Raw genomic sequence first — 22,321 nt, 5'->3', positions numbered from 1 at the left:
AGCTATAGCTCCCATATATATTGTTCAACCGATTTGTTATTTTTGTCCTCCGCAGCCGTAATATGCACTCTGTAACAACAATATTTGGGGAAATTTATTAAATACAGCTCAGAAATACATTTGCTAAATTTTATCGAGATCGCTTCAGATTTGGATATATCTCCCATCGTCCGATTTACCTTTTATTGTGCATCAAACGTCTAATATTTGTCCAAATGGGATGAAATTTGGTACTTACGACCGAATTGAGTCTAGAAGCTAGTATGCCAAATTTGGTGAAGATCGTTTCAGATATAGCTATAGCTCTCATATATACACTCTTCATCCGATTTGTCATATTTATTATCCACAGCCGTAATATGCACTCCGTAACAACGATATTCAGGGAAATATATCAAATACATCTCAGAAAAATCTTTGCCAAATTTTAGCGAGATCGGTTCCGATTTGGATATAGCCCCATATATATATTTATCCGATTTTAAATTAATCCGAATTTAAAAGATACAAATGCTTCGGCATACTTAGTCCTTTGAACTTTAAATTATAATTATAATCATAGCATCTATGATTGAATTCTCCCATAAAAACTTTTAATTGTTATGCGCAGCTGTACTAAATTAGCAAAGTGGTGTAGGGTATCATAAAGTCGGCCCCGCCTGACTTTAAGACTTTCTTTACTGGTTTTTAATTATGGAGGAATTTTAATATTTTTTATTAATTGAATATTATATATCCAGGCTGAATTCATTATAATTTTTGGGGTTGTATGTTAGAAAGATTTCCTATGACCAGCATGACTATAATTCTGCCTAGGCTTTATTCAGCTATTTTTTAGTAAGCTAAGCATTATGAGCTTCTACTCATACCTTTTCCCAAAAAATGTTAGTTGGAAAATTGTCTTGAACTTAAATTAAATTTTGTGAAAAATTCTCCTGCTTTTGGCATTGACTCAAATATTTCATTTTCCAAAAAATATCTCATATTTTCAAAATTTATTTTACTGAATATGAATTACAGTAGCTGAATTTGTATAACTCTTGCCCATTTCCCAGTTTCTATAAGTTGCAACCCCCCTCCAGCTACACTTCTATTTCAGCTGAATATAAATGTAACAGAGAACTGCAATGTTTTCCAAAACAATTGCGTGTAAATTTCGAGCAAGAAAACAATTCTTGTAGATTTATTTATGCATTTCTTTTAATTGTAATGTTGATGGTTTTTTTTTTTTCATTTCTTGGACACAACAATAACAACAACAAAATGTTAGCTGTTTGTTGTAACTTGTCGGCATTGTTAAACAATTGCTATTGTTTGAGTTATAACAAGAACACGAGTTGGTTGGTTGGTTGGATGGTGGTAACAAAGCTGCAAAAATATGTTTAAATGGTGTATATATGTACATGTGCATATATGTGTGGTTGTGTGTGTGTGTGTTTGTAAACGAATATATTTTTGTCGGCATTGTTTTCCTTTTGTTTGTTGTTGGCTTGTACTGGAAAATGTACAAAATACCAGTGCAAAATGTTAAAAATTTTTACAAATATTTTTGTTTACTGTTTTGCCGCTCTTCATTTTCACATCTCCTTGCCCAAACGCTCCCTTCACTTCACTTCCTTTGGCTGTCTCATTGGTGGAAAGGTTGTTTTGTTGTTGGAAAGGTTGTTTTGTTGTTGAAAAGATTGTTTGCTGGCCCGTCGATCGGCCCATCATGTTCATCAAGCCTTAAAGAATTTATGAATGAAAAGTTTTGTGTGTTTGGAAGATTTTGCGGTAGCGCGGCGGCAAAACTGAAGTTGAAAAAAAAAAAATGCACATGCACAGAGCTTCGTTAGCGGATGATTTAACGAAGAAAAAAGCCCCGGCCACAAATTCCAAAAGCCAAGAAATTTTTCTTTGAAGAAGCAGCCAGCCAACCTGGCAGGCAGTTAGGTTTCAGAAATGGACTGAGGGCCCATAGACAGACTTCTATGGGCTCAGCCAACCCCTACCTTTGCAATGTGGTGAGCTATAAGGAAAAGAGGAAATGAATAGTGTTTGGTTATTATGTTTTGGGAGTTTTTTTTGCTTGAATTTTCTTCAACGTTGTTTTGGCAACGTTTAGGCCATAAATTTATTAACAACTTTGGAAAATTGTTAAGTAGATGGAAACTATTTTTTTTCAGGCAAAAAATTGTTTCCATCCATCTATGTATATATGTATGTAGATTTTTGAATGGCAAATATAACACCAACAAGCAAGACAACGAATTCTGCTATGTCTCTTTTTGGATTGTTCGCCTATTCGGCTGGCTGTTAACTTTGGCCAAAAAGGAAGGCGTTGTTATGCCATTAAGGCAAGTAACTATGGCTTTTGGTAAATATTTGTTAAAATATGTTTTCTTACATGGCTGGATACAGACAGAGATCTTGTTATTTTGGATATTTTATAACCATCGTTGCAAGTGGTGTCATTGGAGATAGAGTTATTATGCATTTGCATACAAATCTATGAAAAGTGATTTATAGCCAGAGAGCGAGAGGATGTGGCGCTTGCGAAAACGAAACACATTAAAGACATTAAATAAATTACATTTTTAGGTATTGTCTTGTTTTTTTTTTTTTTTTGTAATACGAATCTGTATATGTGTGTGAAAGAGTCATTACATGAAAATACCATAATATTTGCAGACTTCTGAGCCCATGAATTTTTTTGTTATAAATTTCTATTTTCCATACACCTGCTTGTTTGGAAAAAAGTATATTATATCTTGTTAAATTTTTTATGTATCCATAGACTATAAACTATAATTATAGCCATTGAAAAGATATTAACTTGTCGTAAGGTGTTAGTTAACTGATGTGTCGGTTTAATGTGGAAACAAAATCTTTTAATGGCTTTTAGCTAATATTTTAATTTGATATTCAACATGTTTGAAAAATGGCGATAAATAAGAAATTATTTGTGGATACATAATTTTTCCAAAAAATAAAAAAATATATTTTTTTTCATATTTTGCTAACCACTTTAATGATATCTTTGAAAAATTTTACAAAAATAAATATGAATATGCAAGGAATTTTCCAGGGTTATTAGAGTAAAAATTGTATTTTTGAATATGTCAATCATTGGTTTTTCGCAGATTTGTGTTCTAAGGAATGTCAGAGCTTCAATTATTGATTTTTGAAAATAATTATTAAAGGAAAATAATTGAATCCGGAATTTTTAATAATTTTCCGAAGATATTTTCTAACCATAAATCTGGAATTTTCTGGATTTTTTCTAAGAACTATCGTGGAAATACCGAAGATATTTTTCCAAGCAACAATTGTGGAAGCAAGAATATTTGCAGCAGTAATTGTATTTTTAACGTTTTTTCAATGGAAAGTTTTTCAAATTACTTAGAGAACGCGATTGTGGACTTTTTGTAATCTCTTTTCTGGGACTATCACAGCTACAGGCGTAGAGCTTCATGTGGATTTTTGGAATTTTTCCCAAACACATTCAGATGTAGAATCGTGCATTTAGGATAATTTTTTCGAAGAACTATTTTAGCTATAGTTTTGGTTTTTGTAAAGACTTTTTCGAAAAAAAAATCTTGAAGGATCAAAAGGAAATTAATAACTTGTTTTTATTTTAAATTTTTGAGTATTTTTTGCTAGGACTGTCAGAGCTTCAATCGTGGCCGAGTTTCAATCGTGATTTTTTCATAATTTTTTAAGAACTATCAGATCTTCAATCTTGAGTTTTTGTTATTTTATGGGAAGCTAAAACTACACTCGTCGTTAAAAAAAAACCTAAAAATTGTGAGATCTATATTCGTGAATTTTTGAAGAGTTTTTTTCTAGGGACTATCAAAGCTATACTAGTTCGATTTAATTTTTAATATTTTTTTCTTAAGGGTTATTAGAGCTACAAATCTGGAAGATTGAAGATTTTTCCAAGCACCATTCGATTTTCAATAGTGATTTTTTCGTAGTTAATCTGAAGACTTTCAGAACTTTTTTGCAAAGGATTATCAGACCTACAATTAAGACTTTTTTTCAAGAGCTATGAGAGTTATAAATGTGGATTTTCAAGGACTAGCAGAGCTACTTTAATGATTTTTTTTTTTTAATTTTTTTTTCAAGATCATACATTCTGGGCTCTATCAGATCTACGATGGTGGAATTTTTTGGAATATATTCCAATGTCAATAAATTACACAATTTTGTTGAAGATTATTTTTCCATAGACCATTAGAGCTACAAATGTGGATTCTTTTAAAGACTTTCCCAAGGAATTTTTGGGGCTAAAATCATTGATTTTTTGAAATTTGTTCCGCAGCCTTCCAGAGCTTCAATTGTGAATATGTTTCAAAGCATTACTGTTTGAACCTTCAAAAACTATTCCTACAACGATCATGTGCTCTAAAAAAATGTTTATTGATTTATTTTATCTTACGAACAATTTCGTAGTTGGTCACTTGAATGAATTTTTAACGCTTCCGAATCTATAGATCAGAACCCGAGAAAAAATGATGAGATGGCGCAAAACGGCGAGGCACGTGTCTTTTCTTTTTATACCCTCCACCATGTGTAGTATGGAGGGTATATTAAGTTTGTCATTCCGTTTGTAACACCTCGAAATATACATTTCAGGCCCCACAAAGTATATATATTCTTGATCAACATAAAATTCTATGTCGATTTAACAATGTTCGTCCCTCTGTCCGTCTGTGGAAATCACTCTAGCTTCCGAACGAAATGAAGTAAGTTGATAAAAATCTACTCAAATGTGTATTATGTCTGCAGAACTTTTGGTATGGAAAATGGGCCATATCTTCGTATAACCCCCATATAACGGTACCTCCTGATATGCGGTATTTTGATGATTTTAGCTACATTATTTAAAGGAATTGTTCCAAAATTGATATTTGATGTTCGTAATTGATACTACACGATAGGACAGAAAATGGGCCATGTAGGTCCACGTATTCGTATAGCCCCATTTAACTGTACTTCCCAATATTCGGTATTTTGATGATTTTAGCGACATTATTCACCGGAACTATTTCAAATTTAGTATTTGAAGTTCGCAATGAATACTACAGCCTATGCCAGAAAATTGTCTGTGCAGGCTTATGACAAAAGCTGCGTATGCAGGTCCACGTCATCGTATATACCCTAACATACGGATACATTCGGTATTTTAAAAAATTTAACCTAATTTTTAATGGATTTAATTTTTTGAAAATTGCCAGCCGAACTTACAGCTTTTTGACCTCTTTCACCTTTAACAAAGTTGCGGTCATTTGGTTAATAATTTTTTATCTAATCATAATTTGCAAAAATTACGAAAATATGCTGGATTTCTTATTTTGACTTAGAAAATCTAGGCTTATCGACTCACTGACTACCTTGTATTTTAGAAGTTATAAAAAAATCTTTTAAATATTGCACCTATATTGAATTGTTTTTTTTTTTAATAAAACCTGTCCTTGGATGAATTACAAAAATTTCATTGATAAATCCCATACACAAATAAAATTTTCCCATTGCATTCAATAATTGATACCCTGAATATGACTCTGCATAGCCACTACAAATACCTTATAAAAATCTGTCAATTTTTATTAATTCCAGCAATGCAAAACGTATTGGGGGCTTTTTATATTTTCCCATAAATAGAGTTTTCTTTTTTTTTCACAGTGGCTTTTTTTCCAGTCACAATTTAATAGAGAAAAAAAGTTCCCACGTCTTTTGTGGGTAGAGTTGGGCAAAGAAAAAAAAACTGTAACTAGACAATTGGACTTAATATACAACATATTAGTTAACTTTTCTGATTTTTCCATACCTACACAGACAAGCACACACACACAATCTCATGTGTGTGTCATTAAATTTAAATGGATTATCAGCCTGTTTTGTGGAGCAACAAATTCTCAACCAAACGCCTGCGAAGCGAGGAAAACTTGTTGACTGACCACAACATGACCATACGTACCAAGTGCATGCACACACAACACAATTTTCGCGGGAGTAAATTTCAACTCCAATATTGTTTAATTAATAATAATTTTAACGCGGCGTATAATTCGAACGTACGAAATGTGTTGACATTTCAAATTTATAAAGTCATTTGTTAACTTTGATGTAAAGTGAAGTTTTTGTGCAAAAAACCCAAAATCGGGGCAAAATTGAAGTTAAGGCTGCTGGAAATCTCTTTTGCCTTACCTGTTGTTTGAAAAGAGTCGCAGAAGAGGAAAAAGAAAAAAACACGCAAAATTTTTCTCTTTTTTTTAAATATATGTATAGGTCAGTATTGTCGCCTGGACAACTATTGCCAGCATATGGTCCAAAAAAGAAACCAGCCCCAGCCACCAGCAGCCTCAGCTATGGCCTCGTCAGCAGCAGCAGCACTAAAACAACACTTGTGCCTGGCCGCCTGTCTCTGAAGAGCTGTCATAAATGTCTGTAATCTGTTAAGCAACATCTACTACAACAAACTTCGTAGCTCGTCACAAAAGCTTTAACATAAGCAGCAAAAGAAAACAAAAAACGACTTAAGAAACAAACCAACAACAACAACAACTACGAAAAAAACTCACATAAATTATCAGACGTGACATGTTAAGGAAGTGATCAAGTCAAGCAACAAGCTACGACTATTGTTATTGCCTGGTTTTTCTACGCTTTATAAATGTAATCATTCATGGCAATATGTTGGCCAACAGAAATTGAAAGTAGGTTATAAAGGATATTGCTTTAATATCGAAGTGTGAGTGAGTGTGTGTGTGTGCGGCTTGGTATCTCCATCAAATTGCTGGCTGAGCATCGTCATATCACAAAGTGGCCAAGATAGCTAGCTTACCATGCCTGCAGACTATGCTAATATTAATGGCCGGTTTTTTTGTTTCTTCGTCTCGATTGCATTGGGGACATAGTAGCCTGGTCTTATTGACATATTGTTAAATATATGTTTGTGTTTTCTCATTCAATTATGTGTCAAAAATACTTTTACTCTCATTTGAATGATATATCAGACAATTGTTCGATTGGTGTTTTCGAAGACAAGGGGGGGATGGGAAATGATGTAGTGACAGTCAAAATTGCTGCAATGAGAAAACATATGTTGCGAAGAGTAATAAATGTTAAAAGAGGTCTCTGAACACAGGATAAAAGGTCAATGATGGTGATGCCAGCTTCCTGAAATATGTAGCATAAAAAAATCAATATACTTCGGCTGGCTGAATAAGATACTGGGGGAGATTTTTTCAGAGACAGTCCATAAAGGAGCTCAAATAATATTTTTCCACAAACGAAAAATTATTTTATATATTTTTTTATTTTACGATTTTTATGCTGAAATGTCGATGAATATTTTTTTTTGAAAATTAGCTCGGTTATGCCTTGGAAAAAAATTAAAAAATTCATTCATTTCAAAATTTCAGTATGCTTCGGATAGCTGAATAAGATGCTGAATATTTTTTAACGAACTAAAGGTTTTTAATATATTTTTTTTACGAATTTGAATCTGAATGTCTTTAAAAAATTAGGTCTTTTAAGCCTTGAAAAAAATGCATGCCTATCCGACTCTTGTAAAATAGTTTCAAAACAGAATACATATAGCTGAGCTATAGCCCCAGAAAAAAATTAAGTTTGAAATGGAAAAAATTTTTAAAAAACCTATTATTTTGGCTACGACAAGGTTGGTAGACAGTTTTTATACCAGTATGGAGGGCAATTAAGTTTGTCACTCCGTTTGTTACACCTCGAAATATAAATTTCGGACCCCACAAAGTATACCTATTCTTGATCAGCATAAAATTTGTTGTCGATTTAGCGGTGTACGTCCGTCAGTGGAAATCACACTAGCTTCCAAACGAAATAAAGAAGGTTGATAAAATTTTACTCAGGACTTTTGGTATTGAAAATGGGCCAGGTAGGTCTACCTTTTTGTATAGGCCCCAACATTATTCACCGATTTTTTTCAAGTTTCGCTTTTGGATATTGTAATGGTTTATGATAAAAGTTGCCTATGTAGGTTCACGTCGTCGTATAGACCATACTATAACGGCTTCATTCATTATTTTTAAGATTTTAAAAGAATTTTTAAGGGTTTTTTTTTTGAAAATTGCCAAATTCGTTTCAAATTTTGGAGGGTATTAAAAGTTCGGCCCGGCCGAACTTACAGCTTTTTAACTTGTTTGAAATAAATCTGCTGAAGCTCTGATGATTCTTGGAAAATTCTTCAAAGAATTCCACTGTCCATAGAAAAGAATCTTTCGAATATTTTGCGATTAATTTTAAATAATTTGCTTTAAAATATACACAATTATAGCTCTTATACAACTTAGATTTTTTAAATCCCGAATCGTACCTGTAATAGTCCCTTAAAAATAAAAAATTATGGGTCATAGAAAAAAAAATTAAAATTCATGCTTATAGCTCTGGAGTCCCTGCAGAATTTTAATAAAAACACGATTGTTTCTCGGAAAAAATTCGCAATTGTAGGTCGGATGGTCTTCGAATAAAATTTTGAAAAAAATTGAAAAATTAAAGTATGTTGCTCTGATAGTGACTGGAAAAATCTTTAAAAAAATCCATGAATATAGCACTTAAAAAATTAAAAATCCGCTAATGGGCCTAATAAAAACAAAAGAAAAAAAATGTTTGAAAAACTAATAACTATGGGTCTTAGAAAAAAAAAAATAATAAAAATTCTCACTCTTTTAAAAATCCACAATTTTAGCTGTGATAGACTCCGAATAATATTTGAATTTTTTTGAAAAATTCAAGAATGTCGGTCTTATAGTGTTTGGAAAAAAATCTTTAAAAAGTTTATGATTATAGATTTGATTGCAGTTTAAAAAAAATATAAGAATCCCAAGAAAAAATTTAAAACGAACCAATTTAAAAACAAAAATTAAAAAAAAATACTTGAACAAATATTAAGGCTACGGTTATGGATTTAGAAAAATTAAAAATCCTTTGATTACTACGAAATTTCATTAAAAGACCACGATTATTGCTCTTTAAAAAATCCACAGTTGTAGCTGTGATAGTCTTGAGAATAAAATTTGAAAAATTCAAGAAAGTTGCTCTGATAGTGTAAAATACATGAATGGATTGCCAAAAATACAATTCTTTGGTTCTTCTAGAACCGAAAATTCTAGCCTACCATTCCAACCTTACCCAATTCCGCAATAACTTAAAATTTCTTTTTCATCCATTTTATTACCAAATATTTACAGTTTTCTTTCTTTCTAACATAATGGCCAAATGAAATTGAAACTTGTTATCATTTCATTCATTTATGGCTAACCTGAATTATGCCATTAAGAGACCATTGTTTTCGCCTTTAAGACAGACTGCAAAAAAAACACGTTCGTTGCTCTTACTACCGCCTCATTTCCATCATAATTTATACCACTCATTGTCTAAACGTCATAAATGTTAAATACATTTTTTTGTTGCTATTCTACCTCATTTCTGCACAAAAAAACAATGTGTTATATGCAAAGTGTGATTATTACTTTCGGTCTGTTCGGCCGTCGGTCGGTCAGACAGTTTATGCTACAGATTGAGAGGCACAAACCATACTTCTTGTCTTGTATCTAGATTGGCTTTGAAAGTGGTTTTTCTTAGAGCGAAAGTGGTTTTAAGACACTATGTCTTAAGCCCCCCTCTCGAACAATGTTATGAAAAGAGAAAGAAACAAGAAAGATAACAATATCTTTATACATAAACGCAAATAAAGTAATAAACTTACAACAATGTTGTATAAGCTATTTTTGAACTATTGTCAAACAATTTTAATTACTTCCTGTAACAACATAATTGGTAGCTGGCTATTCTATGATGACAAGATTTGCTGTACATCTTTATTCAGCATTAGAAAGTCATCATCTTTTTATGTTTTTTATTTTTTTTTACAGAAATGTGAAATAAATGCTGATTTCATCTAATAGAGATGTCTTCAAATTTACAAAATGTTAGATGAAGTGCAAAAAAAAAACATTTTAAAAAAGTTTTTTGTATACATTCCAAAGTAGATTTTTATTAATTTTTTCACGGGCGTTTAGAGTTGCTTTCATTGATTTTTTTAGGATTTTATTTGCATTTGATATCACAGCAAAAACCGTGTTTTTTTAAACGGTTTCTAAAGAGAGAAACGTTAATTTTTAAAGTTTTTTTTTCGTAAATTTATACATATCAGCAATTGCGGATTATTTAAAAATTTTTTGGGAGACTATTTTTACGTTTTGCCTTCCGAAAATGTTTCCAAAATTTATTTTAAATAATTTTTTATGGTCTTGAAACTTCCTAAAATTTCTCTGAAAGACCTTTCGCAAGTTATTTAAGAAATCTATGAAAACTACTCTGAAAGCCCTTTCAAAAATTTCTTTTACAAAAAAAAAAAAAAAAAAAAAAAAAAAAAAAAAAAAAAACTATTACGTCTTTGAAAAATATTTCAAAAAATATTTTGAAAATACACGATTTTGAATTTCAAGGTTATTAAAAATTTTTTTAAAAAGCTATGAGCATGGCTCTGGATGTGCTTTCAAAGCTTGTGATTGTGGCATTGAAAATCCTTTCTAAAAATAACAAAATTATGGCACTGAAAATCCTTTCAAAAATTATTTTAAGGAACTACCCTTGTGGCTCTTTCAATTCCTTTAAAAATATTTGAAACTCTCAATGTGGCTTTGAAAGTTTTATTTAAAATTATTTAAGAAATATATTTTAAAAACTCAAATTTTTTTCAAAAAAATCGGGACCGTGGATTGAAAATGTCGTTCAAAGGTATTTATATAATTCATAAATATGGCTTCGACAGGCCAATCAAATATCATTAATGCTTGAAAATCCTTTCAAAAACTATTTAAAAAGTTCACAAAACATTTAAAGAAATCCACAATAATGTCTCGAAAAATTCTTTCAAAAAATATTAAAAAAAATAAGGCTTATGACAATTTTTTTTATAAACAAATCAAAAATTATTTCTTTAAAAAACTACAATTATGGCTCTGAAAGTCCTTTCCAAAATAAAAATTCAAAATCATTGTCAGAAAGTCCATGGCTCCGAAATATTTTCAAAAATTATTAAAAAATAGTTGCTATGGCTTTGAAAGTCCTTTCGGAAATTATTTAGAAAAATCCACGATTATGGCTCTTAAAGTCCTTTCAATTTCTTTTTTTAAGTTCAGGTTTATGTTTCTCGATTTTAAATTAACAATTATTTTCAAATATTCTACGTTTATGGATAAAAAAATTAAAATTATATAAAAAATGCAGACTTAAAAAATAGGCAAAAGTTATAACTCATAAAAAATTATTTTAAAAATCAACGCTTTTATTTAAAAAGTCCTTGAAGAAAAAGAAAATAAATAAAATTTAAAAAATATTCTTTAAAAAAATAATTAAAAAATAAAATAAGCATAAGATAGTAAATTGAAGTTTAAAAATATTCTTTTAAAAATTCCCACGATTAAGTTAGTCCCTTGAAAAATTAATATTTAAATATATCCTTGAAAAAATAATTAAAAAATATCCACGCCTAAGATAGTCCTTTGCAAAAATATTTTAAAAATATCCCCGCAAAAGATAGTCCTTTGAAAAATATTTTTTAAAAATTACCACGCTTAAGATAGCTCTTTGAAATATTAATATTTAAAAATATCCTTTAAAATATATTTTAAAAATATCCACGCTTATAGCTGATAAATAAAAAATTGTAATAAAATTCATGCTTATTACTCAGATAATCCTTTCAAAATATATTTAAAAAAGTGCATGCTTTTGAAAATTATGATTCTGAAAATACCACGCACATGGTCCTCTCTAAATTTAATTTAAAAAATCCACGCTTATAACTTGAATAGTCCTTTCGCAAAAATATTTCTGAAACCAAAACATGTAACTCAGAAATTCTTTTAAAAAATAATTAAAAGTCCATTATTTCAGCTTTAGAAATTATTTGAAAAAATTCTCGTTTATGACTCAGATAGTTATTTAAAAAATAATTTTTTCAAAAAGCCAAGCTTCCTTATATTCTTATTTAAAACGTCACACTTGAAACTACGATAGCCGTTTAAAAATATATATTGCAAAAATCCACGCTTACATATCATACAGTCCTGTAATTTTTTTTTTAATTAAGAGATATATCTTCGAGTATCCAATGAAAATATTTTGAAAATCTATTTCTATATATAATTTATTTAAAAAAAACCTCAATTATAACTTAGAATATAGTTCTTTGAAAAATATTCTTCATTCATATATCTTTTCTAATAATTATATCATCGCAATTCATTTTAGCCTTTTCATATTACGCCACTCTTTCTACCAGACTATTCCAACTGTAACTTTCATGTCAGAGCTTTCCATTAAATTAATAATTCAGCTGGTGGCATAGTAGCTACTGTTCTGTTCTCTTCCTATGACCAATTTCGTTGAAAATTTATTCCATGCTTCAGTCGCCATTAGTTAGCTAATAAAGCTTTTAAACCATATTCAGCAAAGTTTAAATAAATAACTTTGCTATGTTACATGCTTCGTAGCTGACTCGCTGTTTATTATTCAGCTTGAATGAATAACAAATGAATTTGTTTGAATTGCAGATAATTTGTCTTAGAATTATTTAGCAAATACCCGCCATTGCCACCATATTCAGCCGAACAAATGTAGATGTAGACATATTATCCTCATGACAAATCATATTGATTTTCCGCTGCCATAAATTATTTGACTTGTGTCTTGGTGGGCAATTTTAAATATGTTAACGTTAATTTTATTTGTTGTCTTCGAAAACGATTAACGGCTCACTTCGCTATTATGGCCAAGTTAACAAATTTGTTCGTAACACGAAGCCAGAGCCGGCATTATAGCCATGGCTAATAAATACTCTCCATCTAACTCCTAATTATTTAATAGATTATTAAAACATTTTTGTTGTTGCTGCCCGTCAAGTTGGAAAATTCAGCTATCCCATCTCATTAATATGGAGCTCGATAGATGATGACCACAGTCATTGATGGTTTTACACCACCAACTTCACAGCTCGTAGCTCGGCTCACATAACTCTCCTTCCATATTTGTTGTGAGCATTTGCAATTGTTGTCGTCTCGTCTTTCACGGGGCTTATTTAGTTTATTAACTTTTCAAATTGCACCAACTAATAATGGCCAATTAAAAGGTATTAGCATTTCTAGCAGCCAACAACTCTGGCTGCCTGGAACTTCATAAACTAAAAAATATGACTGGCTTAGTATGGGAAAATTGTTAATGTCATAATTTGTAATAATAATTTTGAAAAGACTAGGCAGTTTAAATATTATAGTTTGTAAATATGAAATAATAATTGTTTTTTTTCTGTTTTTCATTTTAGGTCAAAATCTGGTTTCAAAATCGCCGCTCAAAGTACAAAAAGATGATGAAAGCCGCCCAAGTTCCTGGCCAAGGCAGCGGCATGCCATTGGGTAGTGGTGGTCCAAATCCCGGTCAGCATAGTCCGAATCAGAATATGCATAGTGGTGAGTAACAAAAAAACAATCAAAAAAATAAATAAAAAAATAAAAAAAGATAGAAAAATAAAAATAAATAAATAAATTAACTAATTAATAAAAAAAAAAAAAAATAAAATTAAATAACAAAAGAAAATAAATAAAAATAAGCTCAAATATTTTTAGTTAATAAATTTAAAACTAAATATCTATTGAAAAAAATAATAAATAAAAAATTAATAGAAAAATAATTGAATTAATTAAAAATAAAATTAAATTAAATAAAATAAAAGAAAAAATCTCAAATATATTTTTAGTTATTAAATCCAGTAAAAAATCTATTAAAATAACTATTTTTTATTAAAAACATTCCTAATTTTTATATATTTTTTTATTAAAAAAATCATTTAAAATTTCAAAATATATATATTTTTAATTTTAATTCAATTAAAACTAAAAATAACAACAATAACTAACAAAAATAAATAAATAAATAAAAAATAAAAAAAGAAAGCACAATAAAATAAATATAAATAAATAAATTAACTAATTAATAAAAATAAAATCAAATAACATAAAAGAAAATAAAAAAAGCTCAAATATTTTTAGTTAATAAATTGAAAACTAAAGATCTATTGAACAAAAAAACAAATTAAAAAATAAAAAAATATTTTATTTAGTTAATAAAAAATATAGTTAAATAAAATTAAATCAAAAAAAGCTCAAATACTTTTAGTTAATAAATTGAAAAGTAAAGATCTATTGAAATAATTATTTTTTTTGTATTAAAAAAACATTCCGAATTTTAATTAACTTATTTTTATTTAAAAAAAATATATTTTTAAAATTTCAAAATATTTTTTTTTAATTTTAATTCAATTAAAACTAAAAATAATTTCATATTTTTTCTCATATTCCAGGCGGTAATAACGGTGGCGGTTCAAATAGTGGTTCACCCTCACATTATCTACCTCCCGGACATAGTCCGACGCCTTCAAGTACGCCTGTATCTGAATTATCACCCGGTAAGTAAAAAAGAAAACTAAGAAAGTTAAATTAAAAAATTTAAATTTTAACTCGTCTCGAAAATGATCTTCGTCCTAACAAGGCAAAACTTAAAAAAAAGTCTTTTGCAGGGTGGAATAAAAATAACTGCAGCAAAGTCAAACGCCATAATTTTTACATTTTTTTCTTAATTTTATTGAATGAAGGAATTAATGTCGGAAATAGCATACAATTTTGGAATAAGTTTAGATTTGTTCGTATTGGTCACATTTGGCACGAATTATGGCCTTCAAAAGGCCAATGAAATCGTCACACACTGCCCGAATGTTGCTCTGCGGTATTTTTGGGCCATTTCCGGCGAAGCGCTTTCTTGAGGTGATCGACACTTTGGTATTTTTTAGTGCCAATCTTGATTTTCAAAATATCCGGATCCGGAGATTTTGGTGGCCATTGTGCGCTGGAAATGAAGCGAGTAACCTCATTTTATAACCATTCTTGGTTGGCGCGTTCTGAGTGCGATGGTGCCGAGTCCTGTTGGAATGTCCAAGGTCGGACATTCGAAGGATTCGCTTAGAAAAGACACCAGTCTGAAGCAGTTTTGTTGCAGTTTTTTCATCTCACCTTGTATTTTAAATGCACGACAAATGCTTGAAAATCTTAAGAAATTTCTCCAATATAATTCTCGAATATAATTAATATTTAATTAAATTTTAAATAAAATTAAAAAAAAAAAAATTAAAAAAATAAATAATATAATTTTTTTAATTCCTTAAACTAATGTTTTTCCTATATCTCTTCGTTTCGTTTCCAGAATTTCCACCCACGGGGTTAAGTCCGCCAACGCAAGCGCCCTGGGATCAAAAACCTCATTGGATCGATCATAAGCCACCGCAAATGACACCGCAACCACCTCATCCAGCTGTTTCACATCCGCAGACCCATCATCACAATCCACCGCCACAAATGGGCGGCTATGTACCGCATCAGTACTGGTATCAGCCTGAAACAAATCCATCGCTATTAACGTAGGTAAACTTTGTTAATAAGAAAATAAAATAAGAACCAAAAAAAAAAAAAAAATGAAATAGAAAGGTTTAGATATCTAGGTTTAGATATCTAAGGAACATAAGGATTTAAGGGATTAAGGATTTCGAAAAAATATTTAAGAATTTTCAAAGATCCATAATAATACTAAGAAAAAATCAAGTGCTATATTGGGAAAAAAATAGATATCTGGGGAAAATTTTGAAAAACGTTTTTTTGGAGGAAAAAATATGAGCTAGAAAATGTGGCAAAAATCATCAAAATACCGAATATCGGTAGGTACCGTTATATGGGGGCTATACCTAAAGTGGACTTATACCTGCAATGTTTCGCCACACGAGCTAGAACCCATTATGACCTACAAATACCAATTTTTAGACAAATCCGTGAAAAAGTGTGGCCAAAAACAACAAAATACCGAATATCGAACGGTACCGTTATATGGGGACTATACAAAAACGTGGACGGATATATCTCATTTTCAATATCAACTATCCTAGGCACAATACAAACTGTTCTGCCAAATTTTGACTCTCTACGTCAAATAATGTGGGCTGTATTGTGAAATCAACAGGCAGACGGACATCGTTAAATCGACTTGGAATTTTATGCTGATTTATGGGGCCTACGATGAATATTTAAGGATTTTACAAACTGAATGACAAAGTTAAAATACCCACCCTCCTTTTCAAGGTGGAGGATATAAAAAAATCCAGAAAATTTATAAAAATATTAATAAATTGGAAGTAAGAAATAAGTTTAGCAAGAAAATCAGCCAATATATAGGGAAAGGGTTAGCTATCTGAGTAAATTTTTTAAATAGGAGAGCTTTTAGGATTCCCAATATAAGTGGGGCAATAATAATATAAAATAATTAAGCCTTATAGTTCTTAGAAACTTTCTTGGGATCTATTATTTTATCTTGATAATTTTAAAAAAATTTTCCATACCCAGTTGAAATTATTTTTAAATTTATTTGTAGAACTCTTCCGTCTAATTTTTATTTAAAATATTACCCAATTTAAATTCCCAATTTACTAATCCCATTCTCAACTTTTTTTTCTTTCATTACAGGGTATGGCCAGCGGTCTAACAGACACCACCAACCTCTACTATAGCAACCACAACAACCTTTTACCAAACCGATCCTATAGATAATTTAATGCATATATATTAAACAAAAAAAAAATTCAATAACAAAACAAACCAACATTATTCTTTTTTTTTCGTAGAATAAATAAAAAATAAATTATCTGAAAAAAAAACAAAAAATTAAAATACAAAGCGAACAATAATAAATAATTAATTGTATTTAGAAAAGAAACACAAAAAAATACTTAGTAAAGAATTACGAAAAAACAAAAAACTATTTTAAAATAATATTTTAAGCATATAAATATATTTCCTTAATTAAAAATAAAAAAACAACAATAAATAAATAATAATTATCAGTGTAAAAAGTTAACAATACAAAAGTTGTTTAGTTTTATTTTAATAATTTACAAAATATACATATAAAGAAATAAAACAAAAATAATTCTAAAAAAAACAACACTTTTCTAGATATTTTTTATGGATAAAATAAGTTTTAAATATATAGGAAAAAAAAAAAGAAAACACAAAACAAAAAACCCTTTATGTAAGACATAAACCTTAAAAAAAACTTTAAAAAAACAAATCTAAAAAAAACATTCCTCATTGATTTTATGTGCATTTTTTGTGTAAATATTATTCTAATTATTAATTTTTATAAATAACTAAATATTAAAATAATTTTGTTTGTAATTTATGTAATAGTTAAAGAAAAAAGAAAAATAAATTGAAAAAAAAAAAAACAAACAAAACACACACAAATCAGCTGATGATCTTAAAAATTATCTAAATAAAATTTCAAAAAAATAAAACGAAAGAAAACTTATTTAACAACATAGCAAAAGAAAGACAAGAGATAAGGAAACGTGGAAAAATAAATAATTAGCAATACACACACAAACAAATCACCACTTCACATTGCCCAAAATCATCTCCGTCAATCAGTCACTCATAATCTATAGTATTTTGCAAAATAATTAATTTAATGTCATCATAAACAAATTCGCTAAAAAATAACAAGAAAACATTAATTTTTTTTTATTACAATCAGTTTTACACAAGATCTCAATATCTCAACACATTTCACCACAAGCCGCAGCAGCAACAATATCAAAATAAGTTAAAGTATTTTTACTTATTTTCAAAATTATTTTGGTTCTTTTTTTTAATTATGTAATTAATTTCGTTTTTTGTTTGTAAAATAAATTATACATTTAAATTTAATAAAATATATGAAAACACATAATCCAATAAACAAAAAATTTTATTAAGTGCAATATACTTTTAACTTGCCGCTTAAAAATATTTACATCATCGAAGATATGGTTTTCTGGAATGGGTTTGGAAATAAAATTTGGGGAAATAATGCAAAGAAGAATTTAAAAATTTAAAGAAATAAAAAAAAACTAATTAAAAATATCATAGGAAAGTGGAATGACCTTTGACAAAATTCTTTTAACTTGAAAAGACCAAAATGCAGCTAAGGAAAATGTAGGGCATCGGAATTAACCGACATATGCCGATAATCAAATTAATAATCAAGAACGATGTTACATTGGCTAAGCCTCGAATTGAATTTTTTCTCGTCACTTCAGCTGAATTACAAGGTAATGCAGACAATCTACCTTTTGTATTAGCGGTAGGTTGGAAATATGAGGTTATTTTTAAAAATTATGAATAAAAATATATATTTAATATATATTTATTTGATATATTATATATTACCATGTAATGCAGCACAGAGTTTGGGGTTTGACTATTAAACCGAATGTTGTGAGTTGTGATTTTTTAAATACAAAAATGGAAAAAATTCCGGTAAAAAATCATCAAAATAAATGTAATAAACACATGATGCGACCTCCGAATAAGTGGAGGTGGCATTATGTGTGGGCTATATGAAGAAGAAGGGGGGGGGGGGGGGCAATATACGAAGACTTACAACTGCATACACAATTTTGTCGTAGGCTGTAGTTTCCACTACGAAATTTCAAACAATTCCGATAAAAAATCATCAAAATACTGAATATCGGGAGGTACCGTTATATGGAGGATGTACGATATCGTGGACCTATATCAACAATTCTCTTTCAGGAGTAAAGTACTCAGAAGGAACTCCTTGTGTGGATTTTCAGACAATTCCATTGAAAATTTTGGCTACAATCATAAGAATACCGAATATCGGGAGGAACCGTTATGTGGGAGATATATGATATTCAGAATACCGAATAACCGGGGGTACTATTATATGGGGGATAGACGATATTGTGGATCTATATAGCCCATCCTTGAACTTGACCTACCTACAGACAAAAGACAGATCTGTGAAAAGTTTTAGCTTCCTATCTTAATCCGTTTTCACTGTTGTGTGATTAGAATAGACGCACAGACGGGAAGGGCTAAATTGTCTTAGAATTTGACGCTGATCAAGAATATATGTACTTTGTTGGGTCTAAAATTCTTATTTCGATGAGTTACAAACGGAATGACTATACATCCTCCATACTATGTATGGTGGAGGATATAAAACATATTTAATACCCTCCACCATTGGGTAAAGAAAATATTTTTGTATAAAAGTATTGAATTCAAACGGGTTCCACTTTAAACTACAAATATCAGTAAGATCGTCTGGATAATTCCGTTAAACTTTTCTAGAAAAACTATGATTTGGGTGAGCTCGTTATATGGGGCCATACCAAAACGGGAACCTCTATAGAGGTAAGGATTGTCATCTACAAAATCTTCTTAGATACCAAATTTTCGTGGTAAATGTGGCCAGGATTAACGAAATACCGAATATCTGTGGGAAAACGTGGACCTAAATATTCAATGTTCTGCCACCGAAGCTAAAACCCATTATGAACAACAAATACCAATTTTTAGACAAATCCGTGCAAAAATGTGGCAAAAATCGTCAAAATACCGAATATCGGGAAGCACTGTTATATGAGAATATACAAAAACGTGGACCTATACATACAATGCTTCGCCACCGGAGGTAGAACCCATTATAAACTACAACTACCAGTTTTTAGACAAATCCGTTAAAAAGTGTGGCAAAAATCATAAAAATACCGAATATCCGGAGCGGCTATACCAAAACGTAGATAGATAGATCTCATTTTCCAACCATTCATCCTAGACACAAAACAAATAGTTCGGCCAAATTTTGAAGCTCTATGTCAAATGGTGTGGCCTGTATCGTGATTTCAACAGCCAGACGGATATCGTTAAATCGATGTAGAATTTTATACTGATAATGAATATATATATATACTTTATACCTTCTTTTTTAAGGTATTAAAATAATGAAAATTCATTTCGTATAGTCATATAGAAACAGCTTCTTCTTTTCCATACCAAAAGTAGATAAATCGAAAGTCGAGTTACGGATAGTTTGCTCAACTAGCATCTTAAATATAGTTTTGAAAACCTCGCCACCTTGAAGGCGCTCTTAATTTTTTACTTCTGAGGCATTCAGACATTTTTCTGTGAGGTTATGGGTTAAATGACTTTTTAAAACTGATCTAAAACTTATGTGGGGCTGTAGCAGATAAAGTCTTAAACGCTAATTTCCCTCTCCCGCTTTTTTGCTGAAGTTGAGAAAACATCCAAAGAACAATATTAGGCATTTGGTAGACGTAAATCTGTCAGTTTTCGCAAATGGACATGAAAAGGCAATTTCCAAATTCCGTGAGCGTTAAGGACATGCATGCATTAACTAGGTCTCACCATTTATTTTGTGTAATTCTGATACCATTGCATACCAGAATATACAAGTGCTCCATAAGAGAGTATAGTTACTGCCCCAAATTATCACATTCGATATCGAAAAATAGATGGAATTTATTGTGTGTGTATTCACATTCAAGATTGATCAAAATTAGAATTTAGAAAGAAATATCTGACATTTAACTGTGAAGGTGAAAGTACATAAGAAGCTAGGCATATTTTGTGACATTTCATAAAGAGATTACAGAGCCTCATTAAAATCCTGCCGTCGTTTTCCATTATAGTTTGACATTAATATGCCTAGCCATGACTTCAAGCCTTTTATGTACTTGTACCTTAACATTCGTTATTATCTCCGAAATTTAGGTTCAAGTTAATATCGATCAAAACTTTTTTTCCATATAAAAAAAAATAAAAAATCAGGACAAGCTTAAAAAGTGAGCTCATTTTTACGGTGCTTATCCGCCGATATATCAATTATTTTAGCGCCCTCGTTTTCTAACTTAGACATTTAGAAATTTTACACCAGATATGATATGGTGTTTAGGTGGTTGGAATAGAGAAAAGGCCACAATGTCTATATAAAACATGGCCCCATAAAACAATATCTTCAGATTTTCGGAATTTGATCATTTATTTGATTTAACCAATTTTCAGATTTCCGATTCTCGGTAGGATGAATTTCCAACTATTTTAATAAAGGGAGCGAAAGTAATATTTGTATTTCTCTCAGTCACAATCTTCAAAAAGGCTGGAAGTCATTTGCCATTTTTATACCCTCCACCTTGGAAAGGAGGGTATATTAACTTTGTCATTCCGTTTGTAACATCCTTAAATATTCGTCGTAGACCCCATAAAGTATATATATTCATAATCAGCGTAAAATTCTAAGTCGATTTAAAGATGTCCGTCTGTCTGTCTGTCCGCCTGTCTGTCTGTTGAAATCACGATACAGCCCACATTATTTGACGTAGAGTGCCAAAATTTAGCAGAGCAATTTGTATTAGGCCTAGGATGGTTGGTATTGAAAATGAGATATATCGGTCCACGTTCTGGTATAGTCCCCATATAACGGTACCTCCCGATATTCGGTATTTTGATTATTTATGACACATTTTTTAACGGATTTGTCTGAAAATTGTTATTTGTAGGTCATAACGGGTCCCTGTGCGTGTGGCAAAACATTACATGTATAGGTCCACGTTTTGGTATAGCCCCCATATAAAGGTACCTCCCGATATTCGGTGTTTTTTTTGCCACATTTTTTTTACGATTTTGTCTAAAAATTGGTGTTTGTTGGTCATAATGGGTTCCAGTTCGTGTGGAGAAACATTGTATGTATAGGTCCACGTTTTGATATAGTCCCCATATAACGGTACCTCCCAACATTCGGAATTTTGATAACTTTTGACACATTTTTTCAAAAATTTCTCTGAAAATTGGTAGTTGTAGATCATAATGGGTCCTAGTTCGTGTGGCGAGTCATTGTAATTATAGGTCCACGTTTTGGTATAGCCCCATGTAACGGTACCTCCCGATATTCGGCATTTTAATGGTGTTTGCCACATTTCTTCTAATGTTTCCTTTACACTAAGGTGGAGGGTATTAAAAATTTGACCCGGCCGAACTTAATGTTTTTTACTTGTTAATTTTCAGTACAGATGTTAAAATCCAGTACAGATTTGAAAATCTAACAAAAATCCCAATAATCGAAACGTGACAACATTTTGATCGAAGTAGGTTTAGGGAAAGGTACAAAATAGGTCAATATCTCTGTTTCCATAAGGGATAATTTAAGATAATAGATATATATGTAAATGAAATAGGTTGCTCTCAAAGAATTTTGGGTTCACGAGGGAAATTATAAATATTTCATTAATTAAACAGATTTCGTTAAAATTTAGATCAATTTCTATGTTAAGCTTTATCTGTGTACGTTTTTTGAGGTATATTCATATTACCACCCGATTTAAGACTTT

At 30.3% G+C, this 22,321-nt stretch overlaps 1 protein-coding gene across 4 annotated transcripts in view; it reads left to right on the top strand.

Moving 5' to 3' along the window:
* LOC101891336 (homeotic protein distal-less) overlaps positions 1 to 17,432 on the top strand; it is a 97,005-nt gene extending 79,573 nt beyond the window's left edge. For 2 of the 4 annotated variants that reach the window (XM_011292424.3, XM_011292426.3), the window contains 4 exons: positions 13,355 to 13,499; positions 14,390 to 14,494; positions 15,286 to 15,503; positions 16,593 to 17,432. In XM_011292424.3, coding sequence (XP_011290726.1) covers positions 13,355 to 13,499; positions 14,390 to 14,494; positions 15,286 to 15,503 — 468 coding nt within the window. In that variant the 3' untranslated portion in view covers positions 16,593 to 17,432. The remainder of the gene's footprint in view (positions 1 to 13,354; positions 13,500 to 14,389; positions 14,495 to 15,285; positions 15,504 to 16,592) is intronic. The other 2 variants (XM_011292423.3, XM_011292425.3) reach the window with 1 other exon arrangement.
* The last annotated feature ends 4,889 nt before the right edge of the window (positions 17,433 to 22,321 follow it).

This window comes from Musca domestica, unplaced genomic scaffold, assembly GCF_030504385.1.
Source record: "Musca domestica strain aabys unplaced genomic scaffold, Musca_domestica.polishedcontigs.V.1.1 16, whole genome shotgun sequence".
Lineage (NCBI taxonomy): Eukaryota > Metazoa > Arthropoda > Insecta > Diptera > Muscidae > Musca > Musca domestica.
Note: the sequence above shows the minus strand (reverse complement) of the source record. Positions and strands in the feature narration are given on the sequence as shown.